The sequence below is a fragment of the Triturus cristatus genome, chromosome 6, assembly GCF_964204655.1.
Source record: "Triturus cristatus chromosome 6, aTriCri1.1, whole genome shotgun sequence".
Taxonomy (NCBI): domain Eukaryota; kingdom Metazoa; phylum Chordata; class Amphibia; order Caudata; family Salamandridae; genus Triturus; species Triturus cristatus.
The window spans coordinates 610,576,790-610,596,366 of NC_140589.1; the positions used below are offsets into that span (position 1 = coordinate 610,576,790).

At 41.8% G+C, this 19,577-nt stretch overlaps 1 protein-coding gene across 1 annotated transcript; it reads left to right on the plus strand.

Moving 5' to 3' along the window:
* The first annotated feature begins 692 nt into the window (after positions 1-692).
* Positions 693-19,156, plus strand: HTR1E (5-hydroxytryptamine receptor 1E). The gene is made up of 2 exons (XM_085609214.1): positions 693-770; positions 17,563-19,156. Exon 2 carries the CDS (start codon positions 17,702-17,704, stop codon positions 18,806-18,808), a length of 1,107 nt encoding a protein of 368 aa, XP_085465340.1. The 5' UTR covers positions 693-770; positions 17,563-17,701; the 3' UTR covers positions 18,809-19,156.
* The last annotated feature ends 421 nt before the right edge of the window (positions 19,157-19,577 follow it).

Below are 19,577 nucleotides of genomic sequence, written 5' to 3' on the forward strand. Positions count from 1 at the left end.
AGTCATTATTCTTTTTTTGAAATTCACAGATCTTCTCTCCGTTCTCTCAGCGTCCAGGGCCAAGCGTCAGGTCTCCTGGTTGGGTCAGAGAGTGTTTCTTTCTCAAGATGTTTCAAACGCTACTGCCTCTCGTCGGAAGGAATTTTTATCTCTACGAGCTCCTTTGAGGTCTCTTGGTGCTAGATATGGTTTGTTCCACCCATGCACTTTCAAAGTTACGCACCAAAATCAGACATGGACCTTCCAGGATCCTGCTGAACTCAAAAACTTCATTCATATTCGTTCTAATTCTGCTATGGAGACCTCTTCCTCTTCCTGTGGCTGATTGTTTAACTGTTTCTTATGCATGCAGATTTCCTGAATGTGTCTAACTTTTGCTTCCCTTACAGGTCATCCATTTTTGTTCCTATCTTTGTTTCCATTTATTAGTCTCTTCGTATTAGATTGTAAAACACGCTTTTCCTAATACTCTTGTATCTAACTTCAAACTCCTTCTATCCTTTGTTTAATAATTGTGTCTAGTTTTTGTCCTTCAGCAATCCTTTTTGACTTCTCTTGAATTCTCACCCTTTGATCGTCATAGTATGTCTTCATGTTCTCAAATGTTACTCATTCTTTATTTATTTATCTAGATGGACCGACTTCCTCTCCACCTGGTTCTTCGGTTATGTTCTTTGTCCCGGTGCGATCCGGTCTGGTCTCCCGTCTTGGGGGATCTGTCTCGTTGAGTGTCGCCATTTCCCCGTTGTCCTATTTCGTACTCCCCTCAGGTATGTTTACTTCAGTCATCCCTTTGGGATATGTACTGTCTCTCCTTGTAATCTCTTTCTTTTCCTGTTTCCTTTTTCCTTTTCTCTCCCCTTTACTGGTTGATCAATTCTGGTTCTCCTTCATTTCTCTTTACCCCTCACTTCTCTTTTTCAACCTGCTTTATCGATATTCCTCATATTTTTCTCTTTTTCGGCTTGTCTTTTGCACATGCCTCTTTTTCACTTTTTCTGTCCTATTTGATTCTATGTTATTTGTTAATTCAAAGTTGTTACCTGGAATGTAAAAGGTTTCATTAACCCTATTAAGCGGCAGAGAGTTCTTTCCCATTTAGCTTCCTATAACCCAGATATAGTTCTCTTGCAAGAAACCCACCTTAATGATGTTGAATCTCTTAAGTTAAAAAGAAGTTGGGTGGGTACAGTTTTATTTTCACCCTCTGACAACAAAAAGAATGGAGTTGCTATCCTTTGTCACAAAAGGCTTAAATGTACGGTTCTGTCTCAGGAGACGGACACTGAAGGTTGTTGGATATTAGCCAAATTACTACTGAACTCTATTCCTTTAACTGTTTTCAATGTCTATGGACCTGTACAAGCAGATTGTTCTTTTTGGCCTTTAATTACAAAGAAATGTATCCAATATAAGGATGTATCATTTATTTTTGGTGGCGATTGCAACCAGATTGTTGACCCGTTCCTTGACCGTAAATCCACAGTCCGTTTCACACCACACAAACCTCACAAACAATTTCTTAATACCATTTCACAATCACACCTTATTGACTCTTGGCGTCTTGCACACCCTGACACGTTGGACCATTCTTTCTTCTCTCCTCCTCACTCATCTTTTTCTCGCCTTGACTATATTTTTCTCTCTAAATCTTTATCTCAGAATGTTTTGTCTTCTTCCATTGAACCTATTGTCATCTCGGACCACGCTCCCATTGTAACGGATTTTGACTTACTCCCACCGCAACCTAAACCCTCCCGGTGGCGCTTTAATAGCGCACTTCTTACTGATCCCAATTTTTCTTCCTCTTTTCGCTCTTTTGTTGAGGAATTCTTTCTTTTCAACTCTGATCCTAGTATTTCTTCCCATACTCTTTGGGATTCCTTTAAAGCCTCTGCAAGGGGATTCATTATTGACTTCGTCTCTCGGAAAAAGAAACAGTTTATTCAAAAGCGGAAATCCTCCCTGGCCCATATAACATTTTTGGAGCACTAGTTTTACACCTCTTCAGATAAATTTATGTCACCGGATCTCTTACGAGCAAAGATGGAATTCAATAAATTAACTACGGACAATGCTTCTTCGGTTCTTCTTCGCAGTAGTGCGAGGTACTATGGCGGTCGCAATAAATCTGGTAAACTCTTGGCTAACTATCTTAAATCCCGTAAGGAACGCACTCTTATTGACTCTATTTATTCTTCTGCAGGCACTCTTCTCCATAAAGACAAGGAAATCCTTGAGCAATTTCAAGTGTTTTATCAGCAACTTTACACCCCAGAGTGTCCTCCCACTCCTTCTCTTATTCAGAGTTATTTTGAGAATCTTCCTAAACCGTCTAATTCTCATCTTAATTTTCCGGATCTTGAACTTGATCTCTCATTACATGAACTCTCTACAGCCTTGACCTCTCTTACTAAAGGCAAAACCCCTGGCCCTGACGGCTTTCCTGTGGAATTTTATCTGCACTTTTCAGACATTTTATTGCCTAAACTTTTAACCCTCTTTCAATCATTTTCCTCATCCGGCAAGGCAGAAGGCACTTTTCAAGATGCTACCATTTGTCTGATCCCCAAAGAAGGTCGCGATCATCAATTATGTAAAACTTATCGGCCGATTTCGTTAGTCAATGTAGACTACAAAATTTTTGCCAAATTACTAGCAATGCGCCTAGATCCCCTTATGCCTCATCTCATTGGCAAAGAGCAATGTGGCTTCGTTAAGGGTAGACTTACATCGGAAAACTCTCGCCTTTTTCTTAACGTCCTAAATAAAGCTTCCTCACTTTCAACCCCTCTTGCTGCTATTTCTGTTGACGCAGAGAAGGCCTTTGATAGGGTTGATTGGTCTTTTTTGTTTGCTTCATTGCGTTGGCATGGCTTTGGTATCAAATTTATATCCCTTATTTCTCTTCTTTATTCTGCCCCCAAGGCCTCGGTACTTGTGAATGGACAACTTTCTCCATCTTTCAACCTTCAGAGGGGTGTTCGTCAAGGTTGTCCTCTCTCTCCTCTTCTCTTTGTCTTGACTCTTGAACCCTTTTTATCTTCCATTCGCAATAACACTTCCATTTCTGGTTTCCCATACGGTACTAATCAATTGAAACTTTCTGCCTATGCAGATGATATCTTATTGTTTATTTCTGATCCTGAATCTTCCATACCCCCCTTGTTATCCGAGTTTAATTCCTTTTCTTCGGTTTCAGGTTATAAGATTAACTCGGACAAAACGGAAATTCTCCCTCTCACCTCATCCTGTCTCCCCCATCTTTTCTCCGCTACTGGTTTTGCTTGGAGTAGCTCAAAGATTAAATATCTTGGTATTTGGTTTTCCAATTCCATCTCATCCTCGGTTAAATTAATATGTCTGCAGTTATTTCTAGGATTGATCAATCGCTTTCAGCCTGGAATCCTCTTTTTCTTTCCTGGTGGGGTCGATTGGATTCAATTAAAATGATGATAGCTCCTATTCTAATTTATACCTTCTCTATGTTGCCGGTTCATATCCCTGCATTTTATTTTTAAAAAATCGATTCTCTTCTTTCGTGATTTCTCTGGAAAGATAGGAAATCCAGAATTTCTCTTGCCACTCTCCGTAAACCCAAATCTAATGGTGGGGTTAACTTCCCTGATTTCCGTCTTTACCATAGGTCCTTTTCTTTACGGCAGGCCTCGAGATGGATCTCATCAACTCTTTCTCCTTTCACGCCTCTTTGGCTTCTCATTGAACACTCTTTATTATTACCCTTCTCCTTTGCCGAGGTGGTACGATTCTCTACCAGAAATCCCTATTCTCTTTGTCCCCTATTCAAACACACTTTTTCTCTTTTAAGTCCTTTGGTTCTTCCCTCTATGGTTACACGTACGTCCTTTTTAAATACCCCTATCTGGTATAATTCACTTATTCTTCTAAAGAATAGACCAATTTTTGGGAAATCTTGGAGGGTGAAGGGCGTAATGTGGGTCAACCAACTCTTTGACGGTACCTCCCCTTGCTCTTTTCCCCAATTTCAACTTTTATTTCGTTGCCCTCGTTCCTTTTTACAGAAATTCACAACCCTCATGGCAATTATCCTTGACCGCTACTATTCTCTCCCTTCTACATCATCATCGCCACCTCCTCCTCCTCTTCTCAATATTCTTGCTGCACTCCCTAAAGCATCTCTCATCTATAAATCTTTCGTATCTCCTAATCCAAATCGTGTCAAAACTAAAGTGGAGCTTTCTTGGGAAACAGATTTTTGTTGTACTTGGCCGATTACTCTTTGGGATAAGCTGTGGTCCAGATCTTTAAAAATTTCTCGCTCTGCTTCTCTTACTCAATCCTTATTTTATCTATATCACAGAATTTATCTCTCTCCTCTTTCTTTATCTCGTTTTTCCCCCTCCTCTGATTCTAAATGCTGGACTTGCGGTTCTTCTGATGCTGACCTTTTTCATATGCTCTTTCTGTGCCCAGTTGTCTCTACCTTCTGGGGGAAAGTATGGTCATGCCTATCTCGTATCTTCCCTCTTCCTGCCTCTTTCACAAATTCTTTTCTCTTCTTGGGTAGTCTTTCTGAACCTCTGAACCTATCCGTACACCTACACGGTCTCTTTGACCTGACGCTTGCTCTTGCCTTCCAACACATCTCTTCCAACTGGAAATCTCTAGCTACTATTTCCTTACAAGACTGGTGGAATTCCTTATGCCATTTTCACAGACTGGAAGTTTCCTTTGCCTCCACCTGTAAACCTGTTCGTAATGTTGATCTTTTCTGGTTACCCCTCACCACGTATCTGGACTGCTTGGCCCTGAAGAAGCCTATACGTCTCAATGCAGAAAATTTTAAACCCCCTTGAATGACTTGAACTCTCTCCTTTTGTTATCTCATATAGGTTTATTTAATACTACTGTTTGTTTATGATGGTAATTTTGCATCGTTGAATTATATAGCTTGAATATATGCCGTAATTATTTGATAACTTATGGTTTGTATTATTATCTCTGTCTCTTCCCCTCCCCTCCCCCCTCCTTTCCTTCCTTATCTTATCCCCTCTCTTGTTTCCCTCAATGTTAAAATTCTCCTAAAAATGCTTTTTGGGTTCCTAACATTGATATTAGCAGTGTTAAGGTTCTTTTTCACTGGATTCTGTATTGTTTCAGTGTATGCTGATATCTCCTTTTTGTTATCAAATTCTTTAATAAAGCTTTCAAACATAAAAAAAAGAAAGTCTGGGGATCATATGGGGTAGCACATGCTAAAATCACTGTCCAGGACTCCACCATACAGCCCTTCCAGTCCCTGAACTAATTTTTGTCTGCTCCCAGTAAATCCAACAGTGCATTTCAGCCATAGGAAATGATCTAGGTGAGACAAGCTTTTTAAGCAAATATTTAGACGTATACTTTTTTATTTTAACCTAATTTATGCGCAACATTTCTGAACACTAGTTTAAACAAGAACTGCCAAAGCCAAAATGCTTGGGTTTGTATGTCAATGCATGGATGCACATGTATGCAGAAATAATGTTTCCATGCAATGGGACATCAAAAAGAAACCTATTGACTTTGCCAATGCTCAGTAGTGATGGTGGTGCAGCATTAGAAGTGGTAGCACTGGTGGTATTGGAAGTAATGGTACTGGTATTGTGTTGGTGGGACTGGTTTTTGGTGGAGCATTTATATTGGTGGTGTTCAGGTTTTTTATGATTTCTACTGGTAGATGCACTATTTGTGTATGTAGGACCTGCCGTATTCCGAGTGCCATTGGATATAATGCACTTGCAATACGGCGGACGGGATAACCGTCACGTTTGTGAAGGAGTAACTAATCCACCAACTCTAAATTAGGCCCTACAATTTTTGCATGGCCACACTCTTCATTCCTGTATTATTTCATATCTACAGTAGTGGTTGGTGGGTTACAGTTTCAAAGGCTGCTGAAAGATCCAAAAGGAGGACAGCCATTCCTTTAGGGTCAACTATGTTCTGGAGGTCATCAGTGTGGTAATTAATGTCGGTTTAGTGCGTTTGGCAGGTCTAAAGCCTGCTTGATGGTCAGAGAAGAGGTAGTTTTTCTCCAGGAAATCTGAGATCCAAATGAATGCTACCTTATCAATTAGTTTACCCCCAAATGGGCAATTTGATATTGATCTGGAATTTGTCGGGGACTTGACATCTAGTCTTTGCTTCCACAAACAATTTTCAGTTTCCAGAAGAATTCTCCTGAAGGCCGAGATTCATTAATTGGAGCTCTTGCCGGACTGGTTTCAGGGGTAGCTATGAAAATGATCTTGAAAAGTTTGGGATGCACGGGTCAGCATGTGAAGCAAAAATGGTGGTTCGCTTCTTTTAAAGACAAAAGGCTAAACGAGCATAGCTTTGAGCGTGTGTTCGGAAGTGGGTCTCATGGACATTGGCATTTTAATCAAGTGTTCTGCAAGTAAGTCACACAGTTCTTGGGGTCAATTGGAGCGCTCCAGAGTGCAATCTGATTTTCGGATTTCGGAGATGATTTTGAATAGTCCTTATGTGAATATTGCATTCAGAATAATAAGATTTCTCCGTTTTCAATGGTATTTTGTAGATACTGATTATTTTTTTTGCCAGGATATTATGTGTCTGGTCATGTGTTTCCTCCACTTACTTTCCAGTATTCTTACTTTCTGATTGAATCGATTTATGTTTGAAATTAGCCAGCACACCTTCTGTTGTGGTTCCGTGAGGCTTTAAATGTTGCCACTGTGTCGAACACCTCTTTGAGTCAGTATGAAATTGGTTTATTGACATCAGTGAATTCATTGGTTGCATCTTCAGGAAATCTATCTGGCATAAGTCTATGCTGAAACTCTCTATGGTCTGTTAAATGAAATGTTGTTGGATGTTGATAAAGACAGTTGCATCATTGGTAGGTTTAAACTGAAATAAATTAGATGTTGTGCACTAATAGCAATTGCTTATCTTCTACTGACATTAGGGGGCACATGCATCAAGCATTTTTACCGGTCGCAAACGGGCCATTTGCGACCGGTAAAATGCAAATTCCTATGCATCAAGCACAAAGGCATTCGCAATTAAGGTAATCACAATTTTTCACGATTTCCTTAATTGCGAATGCAGTTACGGAATCCCAAATTGCGATTCCCTAAATGCGATGCATCATGCATTCGCAAATTGCATTTTCAAGTTGATGGTAATTTGCAATGTGGCGCACACATATGCCCTTAGGGGGCATGCCACATGTGCACACATGGTGTTGCAGCAGGGTGGCCTTTTGGCACCCTAGCACCCTTCAAATTGCATTTGCAATTTGCGACTACCTATTTGGTACTCGCAAATTGCGAATGACTTCCCATTCATTGAGGCCCATAGGAATGAATGGAAAGGCTTTCTTTAATAGCGAGTTGCAATTTGCGCGTCACTATTAAGGAATTTATAGGAATCGCAATTTTTTGTGCGATTCCTAGATGTGTAAGGAATTGCGATTGCTAAATAACGATTCCCTAAAAATTGCTGTTTAGGAATCGCAATTCCATTCTTTGATGCATGTGGGCCTAGATTTTTTTAGGCACATATGAGATTAAAATTATGGCCTGCATCATGTTTGGCACAGGTGAAAAGTAGGTGGTAGTTTCTGTAATATCAGGTTATTGAGTAGACCTATGGTCTGGTGGAGAGTGAGTCTAACAAAACAGACTTTGATGTCCCCTAGAATACATAAATTAGGGTCATATTTTGTGTTGTCTGATGCAGAGTCCAGGAAGGTGTCCATGAGAGTTGCTTTGTGTGGAGGGGGTTGTTAGATTAGAAGAAGCAAGGTGGTGTAGGTGAGGAGTGGTGAACAGCTAATAAAGATTTTCACTTTGGTGTTGAGCGATCTTTACCCATGGTAGTTGTTTGTGAAATGATATAGATTATGTTTAGAACTCCACCACCCTGTTGTTTGGCCCATTTCTCTAGAGTGTTAGGCATCCTGTGAAAATGAGAATGATAAACTTGGGGCTATGATTTTACAGCCATATGTAGGTTGTGTAAATATACTCTGGAGCCCACATGAGGCACTTAACTTTCATGCCATCGGTACACTCCCTGCCCTTACCTACTGTGGCCTTATTCAAAAGTTGATTTAGCTACATTTACCTCATGTTGTAGGTAAGGGGCATATGCCCTGTATTTACTGAATGGGATTCTGACAGTGTCTAGAGTCAACAACCCAGCAAAACCATCCAAAAATGCCAAAAACTAAATGAGACCATGCACAAAGTTGACATTGTTAGTCTGTTAAGACAATTCATTCTAAGTGATTTGGGGCCTGATTTAGACTTTGTTGGAAGGGATACTCTATCACAAATGTGATGGATATCCCGTCAGCCGTGTTACAAGTACATCATACCCTATGGGACTTGTGATATAGAGGGTGGGATATACGTCATATTTGTGAGAGTATCCCACCCGCCAAACTCTAAATCAGACCCGTAGTTTTAATACCATTGGCATTGTTAGGGAACTTTACAAATTACATAATTGTTTAAAAATATTCCAATTTTTTTTAAATATTCGATGTTTTTCTTACTTGGTGTTAAGTAATGCACATGTTAAAAATAATAGTAAAAATACCTTCTTTTATATTTGAACAAAAGAGCACAATCACTTTTTAAAGTTTCAGAAGAAAAATTCTAGTGTAGAAAAAGGTTGTTATTACTAATTAAAAAGTTGAAAAGTTATTTTTGGTTTTGATTACACTTTTTGGAAAAAGAAAAGCATCACCTTTCCAACTGATGAAAGCTTTGTGCTTGAGCAAATACAGATCTAATGTGCAAATCAAAAATTGGAAGTTTTAGTAGTTTTCACTTTTGGCGTGGTGATTTGCGGACTCTTTACGTGATGAACATGATTACATTACACTAACAAGATGACTTTTCATAATTAACTTGACATCTACAATTTCTAGCTCTGATGTTGACATTATGTCTTGCTGCAGTCACACTCTTATATAACACAAGATCATGTTTCTAATAACAACAAGTTTTCCGAATTACCATCCAACACTTTGACCTTTCTTTCTAAGTTATGTTCGATTGAACACTTCTAAAATACTTACTTTTGCTTTGTGATTGGTGCAGCCTAGCATAATAATGGCTCATTGTGTCTGATTCACTCCAAAGTAAACTTGGCACTAAAATTGATGATATGTGCAATCTCATTGTGTGGGCACGGCTTAACGATTTCAATAGAAAGTTGTTGGGATGGCTGGTAAACTGACGTGCACCCCTACCCCGAGTAACCTGAGTGCATGTGAAACTGTTATCTGAATTTCCTATTTCACCCTAGCACGCACTGCATGTACTCAGGCCTATGGTGGAAATTGACTATGAATCCCAGGGCCTGGCTCTGAGGTCAAGAGGGCCGCCAAAAGCATAATATATGGTGGATGCAAGGCTGCTATCTATTTTATTGGGACATGAACTGTATGCAGTGGTGGGAGCATGTTACTTTTGAATCGTTCCATTGGCTTCCCTTACTTTTTCTAAGTGAGAGTGTGATGCCTACAGGCCCATTCATATAAATGTGTGCTCGCCCGTCAAGCCTAGACCCTGCAGTGACATCCCTGTGTGTACGTCCAGTGTGTATGTATGTATGCTACATTGAATTTACTCTAATTCTCCAGTATTAGGGACTACATACATCCAGGGTCTGTAAATTAAATGAAACTAGTGGGTTGCAGCACTCATTGTGCTACTCAGTAAAGCAGCACTGTAAAGCAGGTCTCCAGGCCGGCCACTGCAGCTTGGGTGTGCAGTTTTAATCTTTCATTTCAACCTGGTAAAAGAAACTATTTACCAGACACAAACATTTTTTTTAATACTTATAGGTCCCCCTAAGGTAGGCTCTACATGTCCACAGGGCAGGGTGTAAGGTATTTAAAAAGTAGGTCACGTATATTTAATGTTTTGCAAACCTTAGCAGTTTTTCATTGTGGCAAGGTTGGCTTTCCCATAGGTTAACACTAGTTTACATTATTACATTTAATGAGTGCTAAATGCAGTTTAACCTAATAACAAAGTCAGATTTTATAATACTATTTTGGAAATGACACTTTGAGAAAGTCGTCATTTTCCGCCTACAATCAAAAGTCTTTCCTGCCAGTGTCCAACTGTCACCTGACACCTGCTGACTCCCTTCTGGTAAAATGTTTATTGCTCCCAGACAGTAGACAAAGGGCTTTGGGTGTGGGTGGGGGCTTTCTCTCTTGGCAGAATTGCCTGGGGCTGGGTCCAGTCCCATCCCGATCCGATCCAATCTTGTCACTGGCAGATGAAGCTCACCTCTAGCCCTGCGTCTCTTTTGTCTCTCTAGTCAGGCTGGCCCCAAATCCAAAGGGGAGGTGGGACTGACCAGAACTGGTTAAGGGGTGGAAAAAGGCTTGCCCTCCAGCCACAGGTTTGCACTGGGCATAAATGTGGACCCCACAGACCTCTCCTTAGAACACTCCAGGACCAGTGAAGAATCAGGACTGCCATGCCGTTTGAAGAACGTGAAGGAAGACTAGACCTGCTTGCCTTGAACCCAGGACCCCAGAAGCGACTCTAAGGGTCAGTTGGCTGACCTCCTGTTTAAGCTACAGGGGAGATGCAAAAAGATTCCAGAGGTCAAGCATTCCGTCCATCGTCTTTTGGTGTTACATTAACAAATTTGTCATTTTCCTGTCTTAGCCATTAAGTGCCGGTAGCCTGTTCCTGGATCACAAGACTGGGTGATAGCCACAAACAATAGAGAACTTAGGTGTGCCTGGATAGGCAATCACTGGCAGGATGGGAGGGCGGAGCTGGGCCCAGCCCTACTTAAACTTAAATATGCTATGTCCTGCCTCCACACAAAGAGCTGCATACCCCCTGTAGTTAGTTTAGAGCCAGGACAGGGAAGGAGCGATGGCTGGGAACTTCAAAGGGAAACTTCTAGAAGCTTCTCCCTTCTTCAAGAGGAAGGGTATCTGGTATAAATATTGGACCTCAAACACCACTTCTTCAGTAGACTTCTGGACCTGTGGATAATCCTCCAGGAAGAAGAACTGCTGTGCTGCTGAAAGGACTATAACTCAGCTGGACTGCTGCTCTGAAGGACTGCTGCCCTGCGGTGCTGACCTGTGTCTGCGAAATCATGTAAAAAAAGTGACCAAGTTTGGGGATACTCTTCAGAGTATTTTGAGACCTACTGTGATCCAGGGCTGGTATCGCTGATAGCCAGTCTGCGGGTGTTGAGGGGACAACACTTCAAGTCTGCACATTGCATATGGTATCTGTGGATATGCCTGAGAACTGGGAGCCTGTCTGCCTGTCTACTGGGGAGAAAGAGTGACTTGTAGCACAGGATCTGTCTGCCTGAACAGAAGAGGCCAAAACAACTAGTCGGAAAAAAAAGTGGCCAGGAGAAGTGGACTACTGTGGGTGTGAACCTGAAGTTAACTTAAGGGTGCTTGGAAGTGTATAGGTGTTCCTGCAAATCCCATATAAGCTAACATGATTCTATGATTCGCCTGTGTGCCACTTGCAGTGATCACCACAGAGGAAGACCAGAGGATCAGCATTTGCTGCACCATGAGGACTGTGACCATGCATTCTGAACCAGAGGAAGATATCTCTGCACCTTAAGTGCCAGATCTGCCCAATCAGAGAGACTTTGCCCATGTAGCTGCAACTATCATCAGCTGAATGTGGAGAGTAGGAGGCAAAGCCACCCTAACAAGACCCTGTGACTGTGAGCGTGATTGCTTACTCCATGTGGTTGAAGACTTCTCTTCGACACTTGGATATCCTAAGTGGGCGTCAACTTAGGTAATGCTTACGCCTGAACAAAACATTGACTGAAAACTTTACTAACAGATTTTGGAAGGATTTTGTTGAGATTTTCATAACGTCCATAAGACAACTACCTAGAAAAAGCAATCAAGTTAACCTGTGAGCCGCAGAACACGGGAAGGCTGCTCCACTTCGCCATGGTGAGTCTGCACCTGTGCATATGTCTAAAGCTTCTGTTTGTCTTTGTAGTAACCCCAGGAGTAGCCATAGAATACCTTCATTGTGATTCTACATATTGCTTATGGTTAGTCTTGAGTTGCGGTTTGATTTAAGTACTTCTCTCTTTCTTAAGAGAAAAGCACTTGGCTGGACATTCACTTTATATGTTTGTTGTGTGACTGCTTGTTTTTCAAGTCTCTATACGCCACGCTACCTTCCTCGCATGCCTTCAACTGTTCAACCTCACTGCCATGAGAATCAAGTGTAGAAGGATGTATACTTGGAACGTTTGCAGAGTCCTAGTAGGACGGACCCCAGGACACCATGGGCAATTATCCTAATCACCATGGTGAGCTCAAGCAGACCCTGCTTGCCCTGTCACCCCTGAATGTGGCCTGACAAAAGTTGTACAGAATGGAAGCTAAAAGTAATCCTTTTCCCAGGTTCTTTTGTCGACAGATACCACATCAATCACAATTCTTATAGTTTAACACTTCCAGAAAATCTTGAATTGTCGTTTTCTTCATATGTGGCTGCACTATGTGCAGCTGCAGTTAAATTTACTAAATTTACCCACATCCATCTCAACACAACTCATCCAGAACCACTCATAACATAATGTATGCATTGTTGGGCTCAATGAAACTCTCCCCCTACCCCATGGTACAAACTCTCACCCACAGCCATCTACAATAATTAATAGACACTCGCAATGTCACTCCAACAGCAGATGCTTGAAGAGAGTGAGGGCTATTCACATAGAATGCTAAAAAGTAAAGGCTAAATTGATAACCATGAAATGCACATCTACTGGTTATTTAAGCTGCTTGGAAATGGTCAATACCGTGGAATGAAGCACTATGACTTGTGGGGCATCATTTAGAAGTGGGTGGTAATGACTGGCAGCTACCAAACATTGGTAGACCATCCCTTCCTCACATCTTTAGCATACCCCACCCGATTTAAACTCTGGGAGTACAAGTTCTCCCCAGGGCAGAGCAACTCATTGTTCTGCCATTGGGTAAACCCTCTTATTGGAGATGCCATCAGTGAATGGAGTAAGAGGTGATACCTTGGACTCGCATGTCCACCACTGAAATGAATTCATATCGCCCTATACTAATTCACCAGTAATCCTTTTTCGGTTACGAAGTAGCATGTTTCGACGCCTCTTCAAGGGTAGTAAGAGCTATGTAAATACAAATACAATTACAATAAAATTTTAGTGCAGCTCCTTCAATGCATTTCAGGATGTTTTTCCTGCCAATGTCCGCCATGTACACCATAATGTTTAGGGATCTAAAAAATGCCCAAATGTGGACCAGGCGTTTGGAAAAAATTCTTAATGTGTCAGGGATAATAGGTTTATTTTTTATGAAAGATCCCCACTTCGGAAGTCTGTATCACAGAAAACTGTTGGCAGGTTTGCAAACAGCTGTATACGGTGTCCTGATGTCACTGTTTTTTTCCCCAAGAGTCATCTCTGCCTCAGGGTGACACTTTAAGTTATTCACAGGTCACAGGGTTGTGGACAGCAAAAAAAGTGCCTCACTTGCCCCTTCTATGGGGGCGGCGGGTGCTTGTGGGGAGGGGCAATAGAGCTGAAATGACCTGCTTGATCCTGGCTAGGGGAATGGTTAGAACTAAATGATGACCAGACATCTATCTTGTTAGTGGGACACAACTCGCGAACCCAGCGGTGCATGTTGGTCATGCCTCTTCTCCATTCTACATAACGCCCTAACCTGACAAAAACAGCAATGCACACAGCTTTAATATTTATAGAAGATCTCGCCATGGGAAAACAAATCCACAGCAGTGTAAAGTCACGCCATTCCAAAAAGATAACGCACAGAAGATTAATCATTTCTTCAGTCAAGGCCAAATTTTGGAAGGTTCTATACACCAACCTCTCGTTGTGTTCTATACACCAACCTCTTACTAAAAACACTTGGAATTGCATAATCAAGAGTATTGGTTAAATTAAGAAGTCTACTCCCTAAGACTCTCAGTCTCATGGCTTGTTTAAGGTCATTGGTAGTCAGACTCTAGATTACCTTACACTCTGTGAGGCTTGCACTTGTCGAATAGATGCTACCCGCTCCCTACTTAAGAGTCTGAGAGTGTATTTAGTAATAGCAGGTGTCAATATCCATAAAAGATTGAAAATTCAACCAGCGTTCTCTAAAAGCTAAAGCATTTGTCCCTTAGAAGGGATCAATGGTATCTCACAGCTCAAGCAAAGATGTCTTTGGAATGAATATTTCTTTTTTTGAGCCTCTCGCCAAAGGTAGTATCCATGACTGGTGTAATGTGAGCATCAAATCCCACTGGCAGTGATTAAACGAATGACCTTGTTAATTTTTCCTTCTCAAGGACAGTGTGGAAGACAGAATGATTATTGATTACTCCTTTACCAACACTGTCAACACAACGTGCTTTCATTACAACGCGGTCATTACAACTGCGTTTTTCTACGCGATCCATTACATCGCAAATCGCATCAAAGACTTGCTGTAAGGGGCGTGCAACACCAGGGAATGTGTTGGATTCTAAATCCAACACCTTCCCTGCTGTTGCGCAAACTGGAGTAGGAATAGTGAATAATACTATTGCGAAGTCCAGCACGCCCCCTACAGCAAGTCGTTGAAACGAATTGCGATGTAATGGATCGCGTAGAAACAACGCGGTCATTGTAACGAACGTGTTGTAATGGGATGCGTAGTGAAAGCATTTCTTTCTTATCGTAGTAGATTGAGCAGGATGTCTGGATCTCTGTGTTGTCACTCACTCAGGGGCATATTTACTAGAAACTAGTGGAGTGCGGTGTTATGCCAAAATTGGTAACGTCGCACACCGTCAGTTTCAAAACGCAGAGATGCTCCATATTTACAAGAATGCGGCACACCCCTGTGTTTACCCCAGCACTGGCGCTAATAAAGCTGCATAGCGCCAGTGCAGGCACCCTTGCACCATGTTGCAAGAGGGCCTGCCCTGCAGGGGTGATTGTTTATGTGCAGGAAGGGACACCTTCCTGCACATAAACAATCTTTACAGGCTATTTGCTTTTTCTGCAGTACACATTGAAAGAGCAAAATACGGGGATAAATTACAATTTCTACTTGTGTAGCCTGCTGAAGACTATGTATTTCCTGGAGATATTTTTGGCACTGCCCCATACCTTGCAAATATGGGGCAACGTCAAAAAGCAATGGATGTTGCAGCAGAACCCCCACTGCAACATCCATTGCATGCCCCTTTCATGCTAAGTTCTGCGTGAATAGGGGCATTATTTACAAGGCGATGTTAAGCCACGTTTAGTGGTTAAAGCCGCCTTGTAAATAAGGCTTAGGACTTAACTCCACCAGAACATTGGAAAAAGTGACGTTCTGGTGGCGAAAACTCCTTGTGAATATGCCTCTCAGTTTTTATGTTCTTCGTGAGTAACTGCTCTCCCTCTTTTTACAAGGTTTTCCTATGTACAATGCTCTGACATCACTCACTGCCACAATTTGAAAAAAAATGACAATTTGATTAGGTATCAGTTAAATAATTAAATTATTGACAATCCTTTCAATAGAGAGGCTTTTTAGGCAGGTCACTTATAACATCTTGCATGTATTATATAGAGAACAATCATAAATACAGTATAAAACTTTGAAAATGGTCACCTTCTTATCCAGCTGTGAGAAAAGGAAGGCTGTGCGGTACCCATGTATGCTGGGGAGTTGAGCATTACATTTCAGTAAATGTTGCTTTTATTTACAGTTGGAAGCTGTGTATTTGTCTACATAAAAGAAACAAGATTATAAAAATGGCTATGCTACTCAGATTATGACTGTGTACTGTAAGTATTTTTGGAAATGAGCCGAGAACGTCAATCAGATATCTTCATTCTTACTGCTTCTTAATTTGGTCGGTATGAACTTGGCATGTGCAGTAGAATAGATCTGCATGAAAGATGGTTCAGCTTTGTAGCCATTAAAGCTAGACTCTTAGTATGAGTAGCCTGGAGATCAGTGGCTGGTGATGACCTTCAAAACTGGAGTGGCATTTGGGGGACCAAGAGACAAACCCAGTGGGGGGCAAAAAGATCATTAAAAAAATGTACTTACCTGATTTTTGCACTCTGTGTTTTCTTCATCCTTCTGGCATTAACGTGAGCCAGGGCACCTCATGGAGCCTCAGACAACCCACTTCCGCAAATCCCGACACTGCTCTAATACTGTAGATCAGCAGCATGAGAGCAGCGCCCAGATTGGCTGGAGTGGGCTGCCTCAATGCTCCAGCAGGCACAGTAGGCCTGTGCCTGCTCTCCACCCAGCTGCCTGAGGCAGCTAGGTGGAGAGGTTTACACTGCGTCTGTTAGGCTGGCCATCGCAAGACGGCCGGCTAAAGTGACTTGTGCAGTGTAAAGTGGTGGAGTGAGCACCACTTCCCTGCTGCCAGTCAGCAACAATGCCCCACCCCTAGAGACTGCTCAGGATGGGAGCAGTGAAAAATAAAATGGTAATTCATTTTATTACTGTTTTATTTTTCACTTTTGCTGCATTGGCAGCAGGGGGGCGACGCTCATCTGCCCAAATTTGGGTGGGGGGGGAGGGGCGGCGCTGCTGGAGATATTGATATCGGGCACTCCAGGGGTGGGAAATTCTATGCCTTCATTAATTGAATCTGTAATTTCAGGTCTGATTTCCCCAGTAATCTCATTTTACCTGAATTTCACAGAGAGTTTGCCACTTCTGAAAGTATCTGAAATCTCCTTGTGAAAATATATAGCTGCTTTTACCAGCCCCATCGGAATGAAAAGGAAGCTCATTATGAGGGCCTTAGTTGTTGATATGCAAAGTGAACAATTCTAGTAACCATGAAGGGATTCTGCATTAATGAGTGGCTAAGAGGAGCTCTAGTCTTCCCCCCCCCCCCCCAAGTTCTAGAAAAGCCTCTGTTCCAGTGTGTGGCTGCTTGGTGTTCACCTCATGGAGAGAAAGAAGTGTCACCAAATAAGATAGAGCTCAGCTTAATAGGGCACATAGAGTGAGGGAGGAGTTTTGGGTCCTAAAGAGGTGAAGTCAAGAAATTAGGTGGAGGAACAGTTTAATACTAGGCCACAAGATAAAGCAAATGCGATGCAGCGCACGTAACAAAATTTGTTTTCTTTATTTTTTTCGTAACTTACCTGCAATCGGCCGTATGCCGCATTTTGCAACCCCCCACCCTGCCCCTCCTCTGCCCCACGTCACCGCCCCGGTAACACGCCCTATACCGGCCGTCGCTGCCTGGTACCCAACTGTACCTTAGAAGTGCCCTCAGCTTTGGACAGTTTAGGGTAAATACAGGGGGAGCTACTGACAATTCTGACATCTCTATCATAGAATTTGAATTTAATTGGAATTGTTTCTAAACACAGAAAACCACTGATGGGGCTGTTGTTGTACAATGATTTGAACTTTACGGTTTCTGTCACCCTCTAGCAGTTGAAATATAGCATATTTGAGCCTTTTGCCACAGACTACATAATGACTTTGTGTCTTATAAATCAACTTACCTTTAAAACTATGTTTTCTAGATCGACGCGCATGAAGATAGAAGAAGATGTTTCCAGAAGATCTTGTTAAGAAGCCAATTCGAGAAGGTCTGCACCTGAGAACTATTTATGTCGGAAGAACATGAACCCGGGTGCCTAGCCTCTGGGATAAATATCTAAAATGAATTTCACAAACTGCTCAACTGAATACATCATGACAGTCAAGTCCAAAACAGTAACTGCAAAGCTGCTCATTTCCCTGACATTAGCATTGATAACCATTCTGACAACTCTTCTGAACTTTGCTGTTATTTTGGCAATCTGCACCACCAAGAAACTGCACCAGCCCGCAAATTACCTAATATGCTCTCTGGCGGTTACAGATTTTCTTGTGGCCCTTTTGGTGATGCCCCTGAGCATCTCATACATTGTAATGGATACTTGGGCTCTGGGATATATCATCTGCGAAATATGGCTTAGTATTGACATGACCTGCTGCACCTGTTCCATTCTTCACCTTTGCGTCATTGCACTTGATCGATACTGGGCTATCACGGACGCTATTGAATATGCTCGAAAAAGGACGCCAAAAAGGGCGGGATTCATGATACTCACAGTGTGGGCGATATCGATCTTCATCTCAATGCCACCCTTCTTTTGGAGAAATCACTACAACACTAGTATTCCCAGTGAATGTGTCATAAAGCATGATCATGTGGTCTACACAATTTACTCCACTTTTGGGGCTTTTTACATACCCTTGACCTTGATACTCATTGTCTATTATAGGATATACCACGCTGCCAAGAGCCTGTACCAAAAACGTGGCTCAAGTCGACACCTGAGCAACCGTAGCACCGACAGCCACAACTCCATTGCTCACTGCAAGCTAACGCATACATTCTGTGTGTCGGAATTCTCTACGTCAGACCCTACCACAGAAATTGAGAAGATAAATGTTTCGGTTAGGATTCCACCTTATGACAATGACATGGATCCTAATGGGGACCGCCAACAGCAGATCTCCAGCTCAAGAGAGCGCAAGGCAGCCAAGATCCTTGGACTCATTCTGGGGGCTTTCATCTTGAGTTGGCTTCCATTTTTCATTAAAGAACTTGTTGTAGGCCTTAAGCTTTGCTCTGTGTCAGACGAAGTGGCAAACTTCTTGACATGGCTCGGTTATGTCAACTCTCTTATCAACCCGCTGCTGTACACAAGCTTTAATGACGACTTTAAGCTAGCCTTCAGAAAACTCATGCGATGCAAAGAACACTCTTCGAATGCATAGACACTTCGCACAGTGCTTGCATAATGTGATTTTCTCATTGGCCTTAAGAAAGAGTAATGTGTTTTCATCTGCAGCATTTGAATGGATTTCGTTTTTTTGAATTATTTCAGGGGCTTGTAATCTATGCCTTTTGTGGGGTTTCTCGATTTTTTGTGTTTTGTTCCCTTTTAGCTTGAGAATCGGTATGTTTTCTACCTCTGGTAATACTCAAGATGCAGTGTTCAAGAATAAATTTTATAGTACATAAGTACGTATTCACTGTAGATCAGGAACATGTATTCTCTCATGCCAATGCATCTTACTGTTTGGTTTGAATCGCTGTAGCATGGCAGAGGGCTTATCTTAAACATAAGAAATTAAAATCTGCGTTTACAGCTAGGAGTGGAACGATTCTGCTATGTTAAAATGAGAGTGAAAGCTGGGTGTAAAGGTACATGGAACCATTCACTACCTGTGAACAGCTACTGGTCAATGGTTAGAGCAGCATTGCCCGACATGCAGCAACTTACGTATCACCCCAAAATATAACTAAGAAAGGGTTGGAACTTGCTCTCAAATAAAGGTATCATGGTCTGTAATTTGAAAACCACATTCACGCATGCACACGTATGGTGGTGTAAGCATATGTGTACCGGGCATGCACATCATATCCAGATTATCTACCATCTTTGGTTGTCCATCAAATGGATTGGATAGTTACCCTCTTTCGTGCAATCTTTTAAATGGCAACGTATAAGCAAGAGGAAGATAGGGAAGTTTTGATTTTCAA

Bases quoted from the DNA above. Each gene is read 5' to 3' on its own strand.
- HTR1E (XM_085609214.1), top strand. From the start codon at position 17,702: ATGAATTTCACAAACTGCTCAACTGAATACATCATGACAGTCAAGTCC.